General features: G+C 38.5%; 1 protein-coding gene across 1 annotated transcript in view; it reads right to left on the reverse strand.

Annotated features, from left to right (window-relative positions):
- The window catches only part of piezo1 (piezo type mechanosensitive ion channel component 1 (Er blood group)), a 139,274-nt gene that overhangs the window by 41,616 nt on the left and 78,652 nt on the right, over positions 1 to 19,006 (reverse strand). Inside the window, exons 11-20 of the mRNA XM_082160880.1 lie at positions 18,781 to 18,875; positions 16,622 to 16,882; positions 14,603 to 14,708; positions 12,426 to 12,607; positions 11,976 to 12,124; positions 11,328 to 11,486; positions 9,361 to 9,467; positions 7,643 to 7,806; positions 6,811 to 6,987; positions 3,621 to 3,746 (exon numbers count right to left, since the gene is read on the reverse strand). Of these exons, the coding sequence (XP_082017006.1) occupies positions 3,621 to 3,746; positions 6,811 to 6,987; positions 7,643 to 7,806; positions 9,361 to 9,467; positions 11,328 to 11,486; positions 11,976 to 12,124; positions 12,426 to 12,607; positions 14,603 to 14,708; positions 16,622 to 16,882; positions 18,781 to 18,875 (1,526 nt within the window). The remainder of the gene's footprint in view (positions 1 to 3,620; positions 3,747 to 6,810; positions 6,988 to 7,642; positions 7,807 to 9,360; positions 9,468 to 11,327; positions 11,487 to 11,975; positions 12,125 to 12,425; positions 12,608 to 14,602; positions 14,709 to 16,621; positions 16,883 to 18,780; positions 18,876 to 19,006) is intronic.

Genomic DNA, 19,006 nt, shown 5'->3' on the forward strand with positions numbered 1-19,006 from the left:
AAAAGGTGTGCTATTACTTTACACTACTGGTCAAAAGTTTTAAAAAAATTAAATAATTGTATATTTTGTAATGTGCATTAAAAATTTAATTGTCTGATTTTACTTGTAAAAAAATCTAGATACTATAGTTTTATCGGCCAATATATCGGTTATCGGCTTTTAAATATGAAGAATTATTTACTTTAAGCAATATCGTATCACATATCGAAAGTCGCATTATTTAATGAGTTATCGCATATCGCATTTTTCTTCAATATCGTGCGTCACATACACAATATGACCAATATGAGGCAATACTTCTGTAAATGGTATAAAACTTTACAAGGAACTTGTATAACGTAACTCACAGTGCAAATTGTGAAGTGTAAAGTGACAGTAGCCTAAACCTGCAGCTGTTCGAGTCAATAATGTTAATCTGAACAACAAAAGACGAAGAGAAAACCCCTCACTGCTCTTGACTGAGAAACTTCAGGAGCTTTAATAAGGACTATTTTACATTCGATTACCTGAATACTTCTGTTAGACACGCCTCACAAACTTAAAGCAATGTTTATTTCTTTGTTGTATTTAGGTTATTTTACTCATATTTCTTATTCTTTTTCACTGTTAGATTTTAGTCGACTACATCTATTGTAGATTTAAGGGCCGTTCACACCAATGACGATAACTAGCGATAAAAATCGTTAGAATAGCAGAGTCTCAACTATAATGATAACGCACAGAGAAACGATGTCTTTGGAAATACATTCAGAACGATGTTTTACAGCTGATAAAACATCGACAGCCAATCAGAATCCATCCTGCTTTAAGAACTCGAGCATTTAAAGCAGTGGGGATTTCTTTAAGACTGCAAGGGAAGCTCGGCTTCCCCTATAATGTCAAAAAATCAATGGTCAAATATGTACAGTGTTAACATTTGATTGACATAAAATGCGTTAGAACACGTTCATCTCAAAGACGAGTTCATTCAGAATCAGCTACATACAGCAGGTCAGCTGACTCGATCTCCTTCTCATACATTCCCGTAGCGTCACATTTCCCTGTTGAAGCCCAGCGTCAGTGACTTCAGTGGGACTTCTTTGAACAGTTTTTTTCAGTGCTTCGAAACTAGACGGTGATTGGATAAATGCTGGGATTATGTCCCGCCCGCGGACGCTCAGCGTCTCTGGAGTGAATGAGGAGTGGCCTGGACTCGGGCTTCTGCGTGATGATAGAGAGCCTAAGTCCCTCCCCTCCGCTTCCGGCTCATGGGACCTTATTTCGGAAAAAATATGTATGGTAGTCAATGGCGAGAGACAACTTATCTTTTTATTCCATCTGAACTGTGCCCTGAATTACACATATAGAATAGAATAGAATAGAATAGAATAGAATAGAATAGAAAAGAATAGAATAGAATAGAATGAGGCATTTATATAGCGCTTTCATATGTACTACTGTACACCCAAAGCGCTTTACAATCATATCAGGGGATCTCTCCTCAACCACCACCAGTGTGCAGCATCCACTGGGATGATGCGACGGCAGCCACAGTACAACGGCGCCAGTGCACTCACCACACACCAGCTATAGGTGGAGAGAGGAGAGAGAGTGATAGAGCCAATTCAATGTAAGGGGATTATTAGGAGGCCATGATTGGTAAGGGCCAATGGGTGGAAATGTGGCCAGGACACCGGGGTTACACCCCTACTCATTACCAGAAATGCCATGGGATTTTTAATGACCACAGAGAGTCAGGACCTCGGTTTTACGTCTCATCCGAAGGACATATGATGTTTGTCAATTTAAAAGATAATTATGAAAGTCAAGAAAGTCGCAGTTTGTCATAAAACAGAAGAGTAACATTTAGTTTTATGTGAAAATCGCTCAATGAACTCCATCTCTCGTCTCGCACTATGTCCGTATGTGTGCAGTCTGGTATAAAACACTCAGGCATGACGGCGTAACGTTACGATTATAACTTAAGTCTTATAACGTAAGACTATAGAAAAAATGACAGACGTCACATGTGCGCCTTTTGGTTTTGTAGTCTTTGTAATTATGTATTTTCACAGTCTTATACCTCAACAGTTTTACATCAAACTGCGACTTTCTTGACTTTAAAATGTATCTTTTAAATTGACAAACATCATATGTGTAATTCAGGGCACAGTTCAAACGAGATCAAAATATTTGTTGTCTCTCGCCATTGACTACCATTACAATATTTTTCCGAAATAAGGTCCAATGGTGGTCCACCGGAAGGGGAGGGACTTAGGCTCTCTATTGGAGGGTCTGTCGAAAGGCTGCATCTCCTTTTGATTGACAGCGATTTCATACCATAAACAGTCGCTGATGCTGAAGCTGTTCGAGCTCAGTCCCATCACGGAGTTTTTCAAGTGTAGTCGAAAGACAAACTGCTGAAACCTATTTCTTTGTGTTTGCTTGTCGAAATTGCTAGCCAATTTTCATAATGCATTTCACACAATTAAACGTTTATATATTTATTATATTATTACTTATTATATTTTTTATATTATTATTAGTAGGCTAATAATTAAAAAAAATATTATTAAAATAATTACAAAAATATATTATTAGTAGTAGTATTATTATACTTTATTATATTATTATTTATGCCTTTATTATATTATTACATTTATACAATTATACCTAACTCATTGCCATTGAGAGGACACTGGTCACGTCACTGGAAAAGACGCCTAGTTGGCACGACAGGGTCACAGAGCATTTTCTTGAAAAGGAACGTAGGGCAGAATTTACGTATAAATCAATGGACAATTTTTATGATGTAGGCCGAAAATGAGCTTCCCCTGTTTGACAGACCAGCAGCCGCCACTGAATTAAAGTGACAGGCGACAAAACTACGGCACGCTTCAAATAAACAGAACGCTATCGTCCGATGGTGTGGACTGGCCTTTAGTCGACTAAAACTAAAATATGACCAAAACTAAATGCCCTTTTAGTCAAAAGACTAACTAAAACTAAAACTGGTAACTCAAAGGATATATTTAGTAATGAATATTAGCATACAGCTATAAAGTATACAGGAAGTATTATTTATAGTACTATACTCGAACTGTAGTGTGTGACGTTGTTGTCTTTCGACCTTGCATTTTTATTATTTTTAACTAATTTTGTGTAAAAAACAAAACACACATTTGATCAAATAATGAAGTGTCGAGACTTAAGGGTCAACTTTTTGACCAAAGAATTTGCATGACCTTTTTTCTTTTAAATATAACATTTAGAGATTGAAATTGCATGTTTTAGAGTTGAACATAACTTGATAAACATATGGCACTATAAGTCACCATGAAATCAATATTGACAATTCTTTATGGAATATTGCAGTATTTATCCATGATTTATCCGTGCTCATTATTACTACTGTTTTAAATTCACGTTCCTGGTAATATTGAATCAGAATAACTTCTCTTCTGTGATGATGAGGGCGGGGCAACCTGTCAATCACATGAGATCAGCAAATAGCAAACCACAACCATCCAATCAATCACTCACAGACTAAATCAAGCCCCGCCCACATTTGTTCTTGTTCCAGAAGCGTTTCACTCGGATATACGGCACTTTAGGAAAGAAAAGACTGAAGTGAATCTCACCTTGCTGTATCCAAGGGCAGTCGCATGTTTCCTAACACCGAACCAGTTGGCCGGGTCGACAGGCGCTCGGTACAGGGTGGAGTTCAGCACTTCATCGGTTTCTAGACTGGTCTCATTCGCCATTGGCTACAGATACGAAACGAGAGAAAGAGTAAACATGTGTCCACCAGTTTTTCTGTCCCCACCAAAAGTGAAATGTTTACCAACATAACGTCATCATTTTGCATCTGTTTAGGACACGTCACAATCACTGAATGGAAAGAAACATGCGAGAATAGGCAAAGTCCTGTCAGCAGAATAGACGAATTACTCTGAAGAGGAAAGTTTGACCGTTTATATGGCGTCAAACACAAGCCAGCCTGAGCATTTGTAAATCACCTGAGAGAAACAAACCACTTCTTTCCCCTTAAACATCCATAAAATGCAAGACTAAACACATCAACTTTATCCACGCTTGAGGACATTTGTTTAATTAGTGTTAAGTTTATGAGACGGTGTTGCGGTTGTTAATCTCGGTATACGTGTGGGAGGAAGAGAACACTCGGTGCCTGAATGTGTTTAAAAGTGCCTGTGTAAAAGATTTTATGAAGAAAATGTGAGTGCTTGCTTGTGCAAAGTCATAATAATAGGGTGTTCTGGGTAGTTTGTGTCCACACTTAAAGTCTGTATGATATTCAGATCCCAAGATAAAATACATATGGCCTTTTTATCATCTACAAGCTACAAATTATATGTCTGGCTCTGAAATTTTTTGTCTTAAAACTAATAACACCTCTCCTCAATAACCCACATGATGTGAGAACACACACGTGTTTGTGAAACAAATGGCACAGGATACATTATCAAAATGTTTTATTATTGTTTTTGTTTTGCGCTAAAAAAAATCTTGCACACACACACAAAACCTAAAAAAATACACAAAAAACCTAAAAAATGTAATCTTTATTATCGCCATTGCAAAAAGTGTAATACTTGGTTACAGGGTTTGTTCAGATCATACAAGCAATTAAAGCATCTATCGCTCGAGAATTTGCTATTTTGTTAATATTGCGGTATGTAAATATGTAATACTTAATGTTCTTAACACTTTAAAATAACATGCATGAATGAGTTGAATAAATGCATAATGTTAAAAGAGTTAGTCGTGAAAAAAGATCTGAATGCGTGACTCGCGCTGACCGACACACGTCTGAAGTGAACGCACAGAAAGCCGCCTCTCACAAACTCAGTTCTCTTTCACGGCGTATTGCGCTTGATGCTCAAACACACATAATCACGTCATGATGCCCATCGTGTGCAGAATTCACATAAACACAGTCGGTTTGTTGGAGCGTTGCTATTTTGAGGAACTGAAATAGACTGAGCCATTGACCAACTGAACCTGCTCTAAAGTCAATCGCGCAGTATTTATTATTTATTTAAAGAGTAATGCACACCTATAGGGTCCACAACGCCCGTACTAGGGTGGTCCTTATTTTTAAAGTCTCCAATTGTCATGCTCTTAACCCTTCAAATTGTTCCTTTATATAAGAAAATACAGCATGCCAATTTTTATGGCAGTAACATAATAATTACTGGTAGCTCAATAGCTTTAAACTTTCTGAGATTTTGATGATTTTCATAAAAACAGATCATTTGAATTGGTATTGTACCTGGCTAGTAAAATTCCAAAAAAAAATCTCCATAAAAATATCTAATGCACCTTATATTCCTAAATATGTATTTTAGATACATATCTCAGTTTACTTATTGTAGAAACTAAATCCAAATTAATCCATCCATGACCCGGTTTAGCAGATTTACCTTTCCTGGTGGAATCAATACATATTTCTATTGATGATCACCTTGGTTATTGTTTGGGTTTAGAGCACATTTTTTGGTTTAAAAAATGACATTACCTTCATTGAAATTGACCCGGAACTTTGGCCGAATCAAGCAGATTATCAGGAGGCACAGGCAACCATACATGCAATGAAAGTAGTCAATGATCACGCCGAGAGAGGAGTGGCTCTGACTCATGAACACCATGGCTATCTCACACACTCTGAAGAACAATAGCAGTTTCTCCTTCATGTGGTGGAAGATCACCGACGGATCTATCCAGACTGCAGAAAGTCAACACCGGCTGCTGAGCATCACAAATGAGGGATTGTTGAAAACTTTGTGCTTTTTTTGAGATTGTTGTCATTGTTGTCATGTCAGTGTTGCTCTGATTTCAATAAAATGTAGTTCATTTGCAGCAACTTTTAATATTACTTGCATATCACAATAACGCCGGACAGCTTAACATAGGCAATCTTCCACATGATTGAGCTACCTCTAAATATATATTTTTGTGTCAACATTTTTGCATATTTCTAATTTTGAAGTTAAAAGGAACAGTTTAAGAGGTTAAGACACTAACATTTTGCACAACTTTTTTTTTTATCTTGATAAGGACCACCCTAGCCCGTACACTTTGCTTATTACACACACTCTCCTTATTACACACACACACACTGCTTATTACACACACACACTGCTTATTACACACACACACTGCTTGTTACACACACACACTCTGCTTTTACACACACACACTGCTTATTACACACACACTCTGCTTTTACACACACAGCATCACACAAACATGCCAAATATTAAAAATAAAACGATTACAATGTAAAAGATTATTATTGTGTACATAAAGATATGGTGATTCCGGCTTGTCCCATAGATGGCCCCGCTTTAACCTCACACACACACACACACACACACACACACACACACACACACACACACACACACACACACACCATTCCTCCATGTAAATAGCGAATCCGTCATGGCTCGAGCGCAACTGGCTTTTAAAGGGAATGGGAGATGAGACTCTGATTGGTTTATTTCACGTTACGGCCAAAACACACCCATTACTCACTAAGAGAATAGAGACGACCCTTTTAGACCATGCGCCGGGAGCGCCGACCATTTTCCCTGTCGTTAAACTAGCAAAAGTGGATTCGGACACCCTGAAAAGTGCACTAGCGCCGTGCGCTTTAGACCATGCCCATAGATCGTTAAAATAAGGCCCTTAATTTTTGTTTTTTGAACATTCAAGCATGAAAACCTATTCTAGTAGAGACCAAAAAGGTGGTCTTCTCTAAACACTTCTAACCAATCACGCATTAGTGTGTGTGTGTGTGTGTCTCACCACGGTGCAGTTGTTGGAGTACTCCGCTGGGTTGACCACACTGAGCTGGTACAGCATCTTGCAGACGATGATGACACAAACCCAGATGGTGGAGATACAGGAGGCCATGGCTCGGAAACGGCCGTAAGGAATGGCGAAACTCCACAGCACCACCAGCACCAAGTTCATCGCCGACGGCTGTGAATGAAGCGGCAAAACCAGAGAGTAAAAACAAGTGCGAAACACTGACATATTATCACCTCATAACCAGCAGACGTCTGTTTCTCTGGTGCACAGCGAGACTACATACAGTCAAAACAAAAATTAATCATATCATTTTTTATATATTTTTCACTAGTGTGTGCAGGACACTATAGTTCATTTATGTAAGTGAGGAGAGCAAAATAAAGTAAACTGTGACATATTAAACCCAAAAATTCTTCATACAGTGACTACCAGTGACATATACAAATTTGGGAGCAAATATTCCTCAGACACTTTGACCTGATCATGTTTTGCTGAAGTGTTTTTTCTTTAATTGACTGAACAAAATGAAGCATTGCTTGGTGATTGGTTGAGCTAAACTGGTATTATCTAATAGTGTAGTTAAATTTAACATCTGACAGATATTCAACATAATTCATGTGTGAGACAGTCTAACAGAAGGACGGACAAAACCAGTCAAATATCAACTGATTCTTGTCATATTTTACTATTTTCTAAACTATAGTGAATAAACTGTGATAATGTGAGAAATGTTGAAGGTGTCTGAGTAAATGTTGGTTTGACTGTAAATAACTGCAGGTTATGAAAGCAACATGATGACATGGTCTAGATATGAGAGCATGCAGACCTCTAGTAGTGCGACCCAGACGACAAAAAAAGCCACAATTTTGACGATGTGCAGCTCCAATACTCTCCAAATGAAGCTCTGGATGTGGGTCAAGGTGTCGGAGAACTTCGTAGACAACACCATAAGTCTGTCCATCACCAGTCCCCACTTGCTGGGTATCGCCTCTGAGAACGGAGCAAGAATGCACAGTAAAATTAGGGGTGAATGTTGGTGACCGTATGAGTAATGAACAGAGATGCACTGATGTATCTAATCGGTATCGGCCGATAAAAGCAATTATTACTGATTGTTTTTAAAGTCCCCCTGTGGTGAAAATCCAGCTTTTAATATTGTTTATGTGTCTATGTGATGTTTTAATATGCTTTAAGACAAACCATGTGTAAGTTCATAAGTCGACACCATTGCTGAGTATTTCCTCCTTAAAACTGCAGTGAACCAAAGACAGTCTCAAACACACGCTTTGAAATCGCTGGTGTTTCTGACGTCACAAACTACCTTGTAACCAATCAGATCAACGTGTGATCGTCAACCAGTGGATCTCTGAGCTGAGTGAGTGAGTGGAGGCGGGGCTCATTTGCATATTCATAGAACCATGTATCCTAAATGAGGCGAGGGTGTCGAGTTACATTCAAGATATTTTAAGGCATGAAGAAATTTTTTTCAAGGTAAAAACATTAAAATGTGTCATTTTGGTGATCAGAGATGAGTTTCAAAAGGGGTAAAATTATTGATTACAGGGAGGCTTTAAAAACAGCCGATGATCAGGACCGATTATATCCTGTCAATCAAAAGGGGGTGGAAAAACGTGTCAGACTCTTACTGTGTGTGAAGAAAATCTCTCTTGAGTTGAGTTCAGGGCTGTCAAGGTTAACGTGACAATAACAGGCTTTATTTGACCCTATGAATCACCTCAGGGTTGCCAGATCTGCAGTTCTTCCCTAAACCAAACATTATTTGTAGCGCCTCCCATCCAATAATTGCAAAGAGCTTTGTGGTTTGTTATTTGTGATAACAAATCTCAGCTTTCAAATTCTGTCCATTTTATGATGGAATTCAAACAATAAATAGCATTTTGACGCTCTTTATTGGCATTATGTGACGTGACGGATCCCTGTAGCGCCTCAGTTCAGTCTTTTTTTCCACTTTACTACAAGTTATAGCACGAAAAAAACATGCATGAACATCAGAAGGAGTGTTGAAAGATACAGTACAACTTACTGAAATGTATCATGTCTCAATCAGTGTTTAAGCCATGAAAACGTGTCATGTAACGTCGCATTTATCTCAGGAAAGTTATTCAATGTTCAGTTCGGTAGTTACCAATAAAAAAAAAAAACACTATATATGTATGTTTGAATAAATTTGTCATAAGACAAAAGTGTTCATGAAAACTACCTTATGTACTACCTTATTTATTTAAGTGTGATTATTATATCTGAAAAGAAATAACAGTTGAGTATAATAATTTGAGATCTGTTATTAATTTTAACCTCTAATATTATAGTAATGTACCAAATGAGAGGTTCGCTGTATAGTGTTTACAGCATTAGTTGGGAGAGATTTTTTCCTTCAAAGAAAATCAAACTATCCGTATCGTAAGATATCGTTCTGAAGAATCACTATCGGTATCAGCAGAGAAATTTAGTATCGGTGCATCTCTAGTATTTATCAATGTTAAGTGTAAAACTGCTTTCATCCGCAGCGTTTCTGACTCTCACCATCGACCTCTGATGGATCATCCCCCTGATCCGTGACCTGATCTTCCTCCTCACACCTCACTTCCTCTGTGGATCGAACCAAATCAGGATTCTCGATTCCTCTCTTCCTGTGGGGAAATTAACAGTGATAGTCAGAAAAATCACATTTTGTCTCAAATGTTTCTCACGGAGAGCAACACATCCTCTGGGAATGTGTCAGATTTAAACAAATATCTTCAGTAAGTCTGAAACTTAAAACTAAGTCACGCTTTTATTTAAAAATGTGACCCTGGATCACGTCACCAGTCACGAGTCGCACGGGTATATTTGTGGCAATAGCCAACAATACAATATATGGGTCAAAATTATAGATTTTTCGTCAATTTCCTACCGTAAATATATCAAACATTTATTTGTGTGAGTGAATGCAGCACAATCGCCAACATAAATGAACAACTTTAAAGGAGATTTTCTTGCACCCTCAGATTTTCAAATAGTTGTTCAATAGTCATATCTCGGCCAAATATTATCCTATCCTAACAAACTACCATACATCAATAAAACGCTTATTTATTCAGCTTTCAGAAGATGTATAAATCTCAATAAAAAAATATGAAAATTCCAATGTGACTGGTTTTGTGGTCCAGGGTCACATATATATTTAAAAAGAATACTATAACAGTGTCCTTTTTTACACCTCACATGTACACTTACTATAGCAACACACCCGTTTATAAGAGGGTGCACACTTATGCAGTCATTTTAAAGGTACACTGTTTTTTTTGTTTTTTTTTAAATGAATACATTTAAATAATGAGTCAACACATCATCAGTACTTTTGTCAATACATCGTGTTTATGTCTTACTCTGATTCACTATGTAAGCCTATTATAAGTGTTTATATTTTAGACCTGTCAGGAGGGTTTTGGCGGGAAATTGCGTACATTCGTCACTAGCCCGTGCGAGTCTCCTCATATACGTAAATAAAGATAACCAACGCCGAACAGAGGAGAGTCTGCTGGCAAAAAGAGACGCAACAGAGCTCGTAATAAAACAAGAATCAACATAAGCTTGGCTTTTCGGAGATGACGAGAACTGATTTGAAATGCTGTAAAAGCCACGCTTTTGTTATTGAACACATAAACTGTAAAGCATTATCAATTGTGAAGATCATTTAATTATGGTTGCTATAGACCTGTGCTGTTATTTATTTCTATATCTCTGTAAGGCTGGTTATATCTAATCGGGCTAGCAGTGAATGATTTATGCGCAGTAGGATAATCATATTCATTCACGCAGAGCCGAAGCACAACTAAAACACATGCAGATTTGTGTTTTAACCGCTAGAGGGGCAAAGGTTACATTTACATTTTTTATTCACATTTTATTCTCTGAAATGTATCACTGAGGTTTTCAGTGGCATTGGATAGGTTTTAATTTTACATCAAATATGCAAAATCTTTGTTTAATTTTTTTTACATCACAAAAAAACAGTTGTTTAGCAGGGGTGTGTGGACTTTTATATTCACTGCATATTATGCATAATTTTCCCTAAACTGAGCCCTAGTCTTAACAAGTAGGGATATTGTGATTAACTGATTTCACATTTTTTATTATTATTATTGTTATTATGTAAGGATTTGGAAGCTACAGTTGAAAAAAATCGAAATAAGTTTGTATTAAATAAAAAATTTAAATTCGGTAAAAATGTACCTAAAGTGAAAAAATGGCACAACAATGTTCTATGCTTCTGGTTTCTGATTTCCAATCTCACAGAACATAATGAAAGAGTTATTGTGAAAATTTGAACAAATGCATACAAATAGCATTCAAAATGAATGGTGTTAAAAAACAAATTTAATTAAAGCACATATATGCTCACTCTGACAGCTCTAAATAATGAATGCCTTTACTAAAATGCGTTTAATGTGGTAAAATAAACGAGTGTAGTATATGTGTGTGCATTTGTTCAGAGGTGATGCTCATGCCTGTGGATGGGAGTGACATTCTCCAGATCTGTGATCCTCATGAAGGGCTTGTGGAAGTAGTGCAGCTGCAGAATACAGGCCAAGAGGAAGAAGCCTGGGATTAAGATACTGCTGAAGAGCTCCGACAGCTTAAACGTCTCCAGTCCCATATCAGCCAGCCTAAAGCAATCAGCACATGCATGCAATCAGCATTAAAGGGGTTATACAGTATGGAAGAATTGTCAGGTGTTTTCACTTTTTTTATTGCCTATTTGGAAACAGATTGTAACGAATTCGCTTCCAAAGAAAAGGTATAATAAGTTGCTGGCTGCAGTTCACTTTACGGCCACCGGTGTCGCTAATAACAAGGGTTTCTGAATTCTACATATAGCCTCTTTAACAAGAAATGTACCTAAAAATTATAATTTTTATCAATATTTTCTCACACACACCATTTCAAACCAACTGGACTCTCCGTAAAACACAAAAAGAATAAAAGAAAAAATCCTTTAGAATTCAAATATAATTCGAATTGTGCGAATATTTAAGAAAGAAATTCGAATTGAGCTTTTCAGCCATTTTGACAGCCCTACTGTATATCAGAGAAAACATGGACAAAGAGTTAATCATCTGAAACGCAAATAGTAAATAGGTAATCAGGAGACGTACTGCTGTTCCGTGAATCCAGTGAAGTTTCTCCAGTATCCTGGGAAGTCCTCAAACTGAAAGGTGTATATAGAAATGAGCACCAGCATTGTGTAAGCCACCACCATCCACCAGAAGGCCTTCAGCAACCTCCTCCAGAGAGAGTAATACACCTACAGAGAGAGAGAGAGAGAGAGAGAGAGAGAGAGAGAGAGACAGAGAGAGACAGAGAGAGAGAGAGAGAGAGAGAGAGAGAGAGGGAGAGAGAGAGAGAGAGAGAGAGAGAGAGAGAGAGAGAGAGAGGAGAGAGACAGAGAGAGGAGAGAGACAGAGAGAGATAGAGAGAGAGAGAGGGGGGGGGGAGAGAGAGAGAGAGAGAGAGAGAGAGAGAGAGAGAGGGGGGGGGGGGGTCATTCCACTCAGTTTTCTGACTAAATGAAGTAAAGAACACAATGCGTGTGTGTAAGAGTGTACCTGATACAGGCACATGCAGAGCAGAAAGAGTAGCATGTAGACGATCTTGTAGGCGACGAGCTTTCCTGCGAAGCTGACCATGATGAACATGCCTCCACACACGTAGATCCAGTACTTGGCGTACAGACTCATCACCTGTCCACCCAACACCTTTAAAATCGACTCGTTTCGGCCGGTGCTCTCTGAAAGAGACAAACACAGAGACTCTAAAACTTCCCTGTCTGTGGAAAAATACTCAATCACGTCAAGAATGAAGAGAAAAAGCTGCGTCACAAACACTAAACTGAGCTCTCTTTCATCTCTGTGTGCTTGAGCGGACAAATTCACACACAATTATGTCAAAATATAGCGAGTATCCTAGTAAACATAGCCGGTTATGTCTTAAGTGAACGTAAACAGTTACGTGTGTTTCATGTGTGTCAGTATATTAGATCTGTGCATTTGCTCTTAAAGTGACAGCAGCCTAATATCCCTCCCGCTGTCCGTGTTTCTAATGTTAATCAAACAACAAAAGACAAAGATAAAATCCCTCACTGCTCTTGGCTGAATAACTTTTGCAACTTTAATAAGGATGTTTAATTTATAGAGTGAAGACTTTTACATTTGCTTACTTTATTAAATCTTTTGTACCTGAAATCTACTGTCAGACCGACCTGGAAAGCACTAGTTGTTTAAATTAGAATAGAGAATTGTGAATATTCACTGGCATAGAGGTAGGCTCATGCTGTTAAGTGTAATTCCGGTGTTAAGTGTATTATTTACATTGCAATACCCATAAATGAAAACATAACTTAATTATGAGGTGACAAACGGGTTGAAATTGTATATGGTGTGTGATGGATTGTGTGAATATAATGCATTTAATACAAGATCTGGCAACTGGTCAACATTAGACAAACATATTGGTCTGATTATTCATAAAGGAGTTTGGGCCATGCAAATTACGGGAGTTTCCCGGGAGAAATAACAAACCGGGAGATAGGGCTAAAAAACGGGAGAAACCTGGGAAAAATGGGAGTGTTGACAGGTATGCCTTAAACCTCAATAGACCCTTTCAATTGCACAAAAGGATCTTCACAATGACAAAAGTTCTCTAGATTATTAAAAAGTTTTTCACACTAAGAAAAAAAATGGCTCTTTTAAGAACTATTCACTGAAAGGTACTTTGGGGAGTGTACTAAGTTTTCATAGTTCTCCAGATGACTTGTATATGAATATAATGTATGGCCTACTTTTACTTGTGTGGTGCTTTATTGTCTTAACTGCTCAACTGTCTTTGCTTATTTTGTGGAAAGAGCAGCTTTATTAATCTACAAAATTTCTCCTTTTGATTTCTACAGAAGACATATATGATTCATACAGGTTTGGATTAACATGAGGACATTAAATAAATGAGGACAGAATTTCTAGTTTTGTTTAAACTACCTCTTTAAGCAAATGTCTTTGACATTATTTGAGTGTGAGAAAGAAATGGGAAGAATAGGTGAGGTGGAGCAGGCTGAGAATTATGAATGCTTTCATAATAATGACTAATAGAAAGATGAATCTTATGCTCTTGAACTCCACGGCTTTGTGGTTAGCACACTTGTTGACTTTGTGTCGTGTTGTCATGTCTAGGTATGAAGCCGCTTCACAAACAGTCTTTTCAATCACACAGTGTCATTATTTCTCTTACAATCATTCAGATTATCACAGAAGTACTGGGATAAAAGTTTATAGTTCGGATGTAAACACTGATGTCTACGGTAGCGATCAAATAAGAGCAAATAGCCTTTTGAAAGTAACATGCTTTGAATAAAGACTGTATTAATTACATCGTTACACCAGTAGGTGGCGACAAGTGACTGTTAAAAAATGTGTTTGTCATTGAATTATTCATCGAAAAGATTCGCTCAAAAACTCAGATTCATCCAGTAATGAGAGTCTTTATAAGTGAGTCATTGAATCACCGATTGTTTTTAAATAAGTAATTCAAATGATTATTTTTTTTAAATAGATGCACATTTTGGCTGAACCTCTCGTAAACCACATGTTATTTTGTTTAGTTGTCTACTCGTGGGAGAATCGTGATCTCTGTTTGAAACAAACACATGATGATTCTCAGTTTCTCCAGAATCGTGCAGCTCTCAAACGCAGATAATGACATTGTCCCTCGAGATCCCGGCGTTCCCGCTCACCTCCAGTCGTGACCTCCTGCAACGGGACACTCGTTCTCTTCTTTCTGCTGAACGTGTCTTTCACCGACTGTCTCAGCAGAAGCCAAAATGTTAATGTGAACAGCAGCTGAGAATAAAGAGAGAGAGAGAGAGAGTGAAGCCATATTTACACTTTCCTCACAGTGTATTGAGCAACTTCATGAGAATTATGACTGATCATGTGGTTGGATTGTGTAAAAATATAGCAAGTGACTTCAAGTTTTCCTGTTTCATTTCTCAGAAACTTCAAGCTTATTGCAGCCATCTGTATCCCAATACATAAAGCCATTTATCATACAGACACTTAACTGGAAGCAGTTACATGCATCCTGTTACCATTTAAATTACAGTCAAACATCTTAAAGAGTTGAAATCCTCCACATTCAATATCATTTACTTTCCAACTGTATCAGAGGTAAATTTAGCAGCACGTCGTGGGTCGCTCATGCAGAGACTCTCCTCGTGTGTTTGCATGGTGCATTTAAAAGGTAATGGCCAAATGTATCTTTACAAAAGTTGGCAATGTTATTGCAGATGAAATATAACATGGATAACATTGAATAAATATATTTTCATCAGGTTAGATGCTGATTATTAATCACTCAAACCCCTTTATCTAAACCTCTATACTTAACCGTCGGTCTCGCACATCCGCCATGTTTGTAGTTTTTTGACACTTTTTAGCCATGTTTGTAGTTCTAATCGAATCCTCGTCCAAGGCACAATGCGTTGTGGGCAATGTTAGCCGTTTGAGTGTACACGGATGATCACAGATTTTACGTGTATCTCTGGAATACGCATTTCAACATGCTATGATTTGGGAAAATGTCTAATTTCAAATACTATTTAGAACGGATAGTATGTGAATTGGGATCTTAAAGGACCGTTCCAGGTTCAATACATGTCAACCTCGACAGCATTCATGGCATATTGTTGAATATCCACAAAAAACAACTTCGACTGATCGCTTGTATTATAAAATGAAAAATTACAATGGAAGTGAATGGGGCAAATTTTTTGGAGGGATTAAAATGCAGAAATTCGAAGCTTATGATTTTATAAAATCTCGTACAATAATTCTTCCATTAAAAGTTGCTTAATATTTGAGCTGCAAAGTTATTTTTCAATTGTAGTCTTTTAAAAAGTCTAAATGCTTCCAATACTCATTTTCCACAGAATACACACACGATACCAGCATCTCTCTCTCTCTCTCTCTCTCTCTCTCTCATCTCTCTCTCTCTCTCTCATCTCTCTCTCTCTCTCTCTCTCTCTCTCTCTCTCTCTCTCTCTCTCATCTCTCTCTCTCTCTCTCATCTCTCTCTCTCTCTCTCTCTCTCTCTCTCATCTCTCCGACAGCGAGTGACACACAAACCCGCCTCTCGTCACTCACTCCTTTCATTTGCTCCGGATGAATATTGTTGGTGTTACAGGGCTTGAATGTCGGCGAGGGATTGCGCATAATTTTACTCGTTCCTGCAGATTTTGTGCTCAAACCCAAAAGTGCGGCACATAAAGCCGCCTCTCAGAACCACATTGAGCTCTTTATCGCTGTTTATTGCACTTAAACAGTCAAATACACACAAAATAATGTCAAAATACCGGTCTTGATGAATATTCACGTAAACACAGTCAGTCCTGTTTTAAGTGAACATGAACAGCTGAGAAATAAAACGCATGTGTAACAGTATAATGGAGCCATGCATCAGCTCTTAAAGTGACAGTAGCCTAATAAACCTGCTGCCAAATTATGAGATAATATTATGAATATCTATATAGCAGTTTTTCCCCCATGGTATGGATGTAAATATTATGGCCAGTGAAAATGCTGAGTTGCTATTAACTTTGGAAAACCACAAGCCACAGTGGCTGGTGAGGAAAAAAGTTAATGTCAAGCCTATTGAACCCAGAATATTATTATTTTTATATCAACTTTATATGCCAGTATTATATGATAATGGCAGTCATACTAAAGCACATTTGCCAGCGCTTCACTGTCCTCACCATGGCTCCCAGGCGCAGACAGGGGTAATGCGCTCGGTCCAGGCCCAGCTGGCGCAGGCTCATGGTGCCGATGTGCTGGGGAAGCTCGCTCTCCAGATCCATGGCCCACACATACTGAAGCCCACAGAGAGCCAAGCCATACAGGAGGATAAAGGGAGAGCAGAAAGCAGCGAAGCGTTGACGTGCCCGGAGCATCCAGATCAGACACGACCACAGCAGAAGCACAAACGTCAGCCAACTGTGGTACGTTATACTCCACACCTGCAAGAGGACAACACATTTACACTTATGCATTTGGCAGACGCTTTTATCCAAAGGGACTTACATTGCATTTCAAGATACACATTTTTACATTCTTATCAGTTCTTGCTTTCCCAGAGAATCGAACCCATGACCTTGACGTTGCAAGCGTTAATACTCTACTGTTTGAGCTACATGAAAACTCAAGAACGGTGTCACCACAGGGACAAACTAGAAGGTCATCTTTAGATCGAATAGAATGGAAATAGGAGAAACTGAACGTGTGTGTGTGTGAGTTGGCGGTTTGGTCTGAATGGGTCCAAATAAAGGCCCTGATAAACTCACAGCGAAGTTCTCTTTCGTTCTTTCGAAGTTTGAAATATACACTGCAAAAAATGCTTTTCTTACTTAGTATTTTTGTCTTGTTTCCAGTTCAAATATCAAACATTTCTTAAATCAAGATGCATTTACTAAAGTAGTAAAATGACATTAGACATTAAATCTTGTTTTCTGAGGAAATAAATAAAAATGAAGTGAGTGTTTGCTTAAAACAAGCAAAATGACCTGCCAATGGGGTCAGAAAAATTATCTTGTTTCTGTTTGAATTAACATAATTTTTCTCACCCTATTGGCAGATCATTTTGCTTGTTTTAAGCAAACACTCACTTCATTTTGATTAATTCCCCCGGAAAACAAGACATAATATCTTATGGCATTTTACTCATCTAGCAAATGCATCTTGATTTAAGAATTTTTTGATATTTGGACTGGACAAAAATACTAAGTAAGAAAAGCATTTTTTGCAGTGTGAATAAGCAGTGGATTACTTTTAGCGAACATCCCGACGCCGTCCACACTGATGAGAGCGACGTTTAGATGAATCTGTAAATACGTTCTGCACGCTTTCCTCTCAATAACACAATAAACACAACAACAACGTCAGCGGTGAGAAAACAGCGGTTCAGAAAGCATCTGATCATAGAGATGTGGAAATGTTTGAGCCAGCTCTGAGATTCAGCACTACAGTAAAGCCACGCTGATTTATACTCACTTTATACAATAGATTGATTTAAATCAAGCATTAAAAGCATTTAGATGAAATGTTAAAAACAGTGTCAGTGTCTCTTTCAACTAGAAATACAACTTCAGTTTCTACAATATAAAGCGTCTCTACAGTGTGTTCATGTGTTTACTGGCGTCTGACCTCGACAGACTGAACAGAAGAAATGAACCGGGGATTAAATCTTCAAAGAAGGCGGAACCCCAGAGCCACACGCACCTATTACATCATCACCACACTGACCAATGAGAGTTCAGAGGCGTTTATCAGCCAGAACGGAAAAAAAATCAGAAAGTTCACTTTGGCAAGCTGTTTCAATGATGTCACACCAGGAGGGATGGATGGATGGATGGATGGATGGATGGATGGATGGATGGATGGATGGATGGAGGGATGGATGGATAGAGGGATGGATGGATGGATGGATGGATAGAGGGAGGGATGGATGGATGGATGGATGGATGGAGGGAGGGATGGATGGATGAAGGGAGGGAGGGATGGATGGATGGATGGAGGGATGGATGGATAGAGGGATGGATGGATGGATGGATGGATGGATGGAGGGATGGATGTATGTATGAATGGAGGGATGGATGGATAGAGGGATGGATGGATGGATGGATGGAGGGATGGATGGATGGATGGATGGAGGGATGGATGGATGGATGGAGGGATGGATAGAGGGATGGATGTATGGATGGATGGATGGATGGAGGGATGGATGGAGGGATGGATGGATAGAGGGATGGATGGATGGATGGATGGATGGATGAGGGATAGATGGATGGAGGGATGGATGGATAGAGGGATGGATGGATGGAGAGATGGATGGATATAGATTTGTGAATGTTTGTTTTACCATCATGGCGATTAGGGCACAAATGTAACTCTGTTGTAAGATCATCCGTCCCACCAGACGAAGAGGATTATCAGCCGAAGACTCTCCAGCAGTTCCTGCACACACACACACACACACACACACACACACACACACACACACACACACACACACACACACCACAGGGTCAGGCTCATAAACACACACTTCAATGTGAACTGTTGTCTTCTGTACGTGTAAATACAAA

Source organism: Leuciscus leuciscus (genome assembly GCF_965113295.1).
Source record: "Leuciscus leuciscus genome assembly, chromosome: 2".
Lineage (NCBI taxonomy): Eukaryota > Metazoa > Chordata > Actinopteri > Cypriniformes > Leuciscidae > Leuciscus > Leuciscus leuciscus.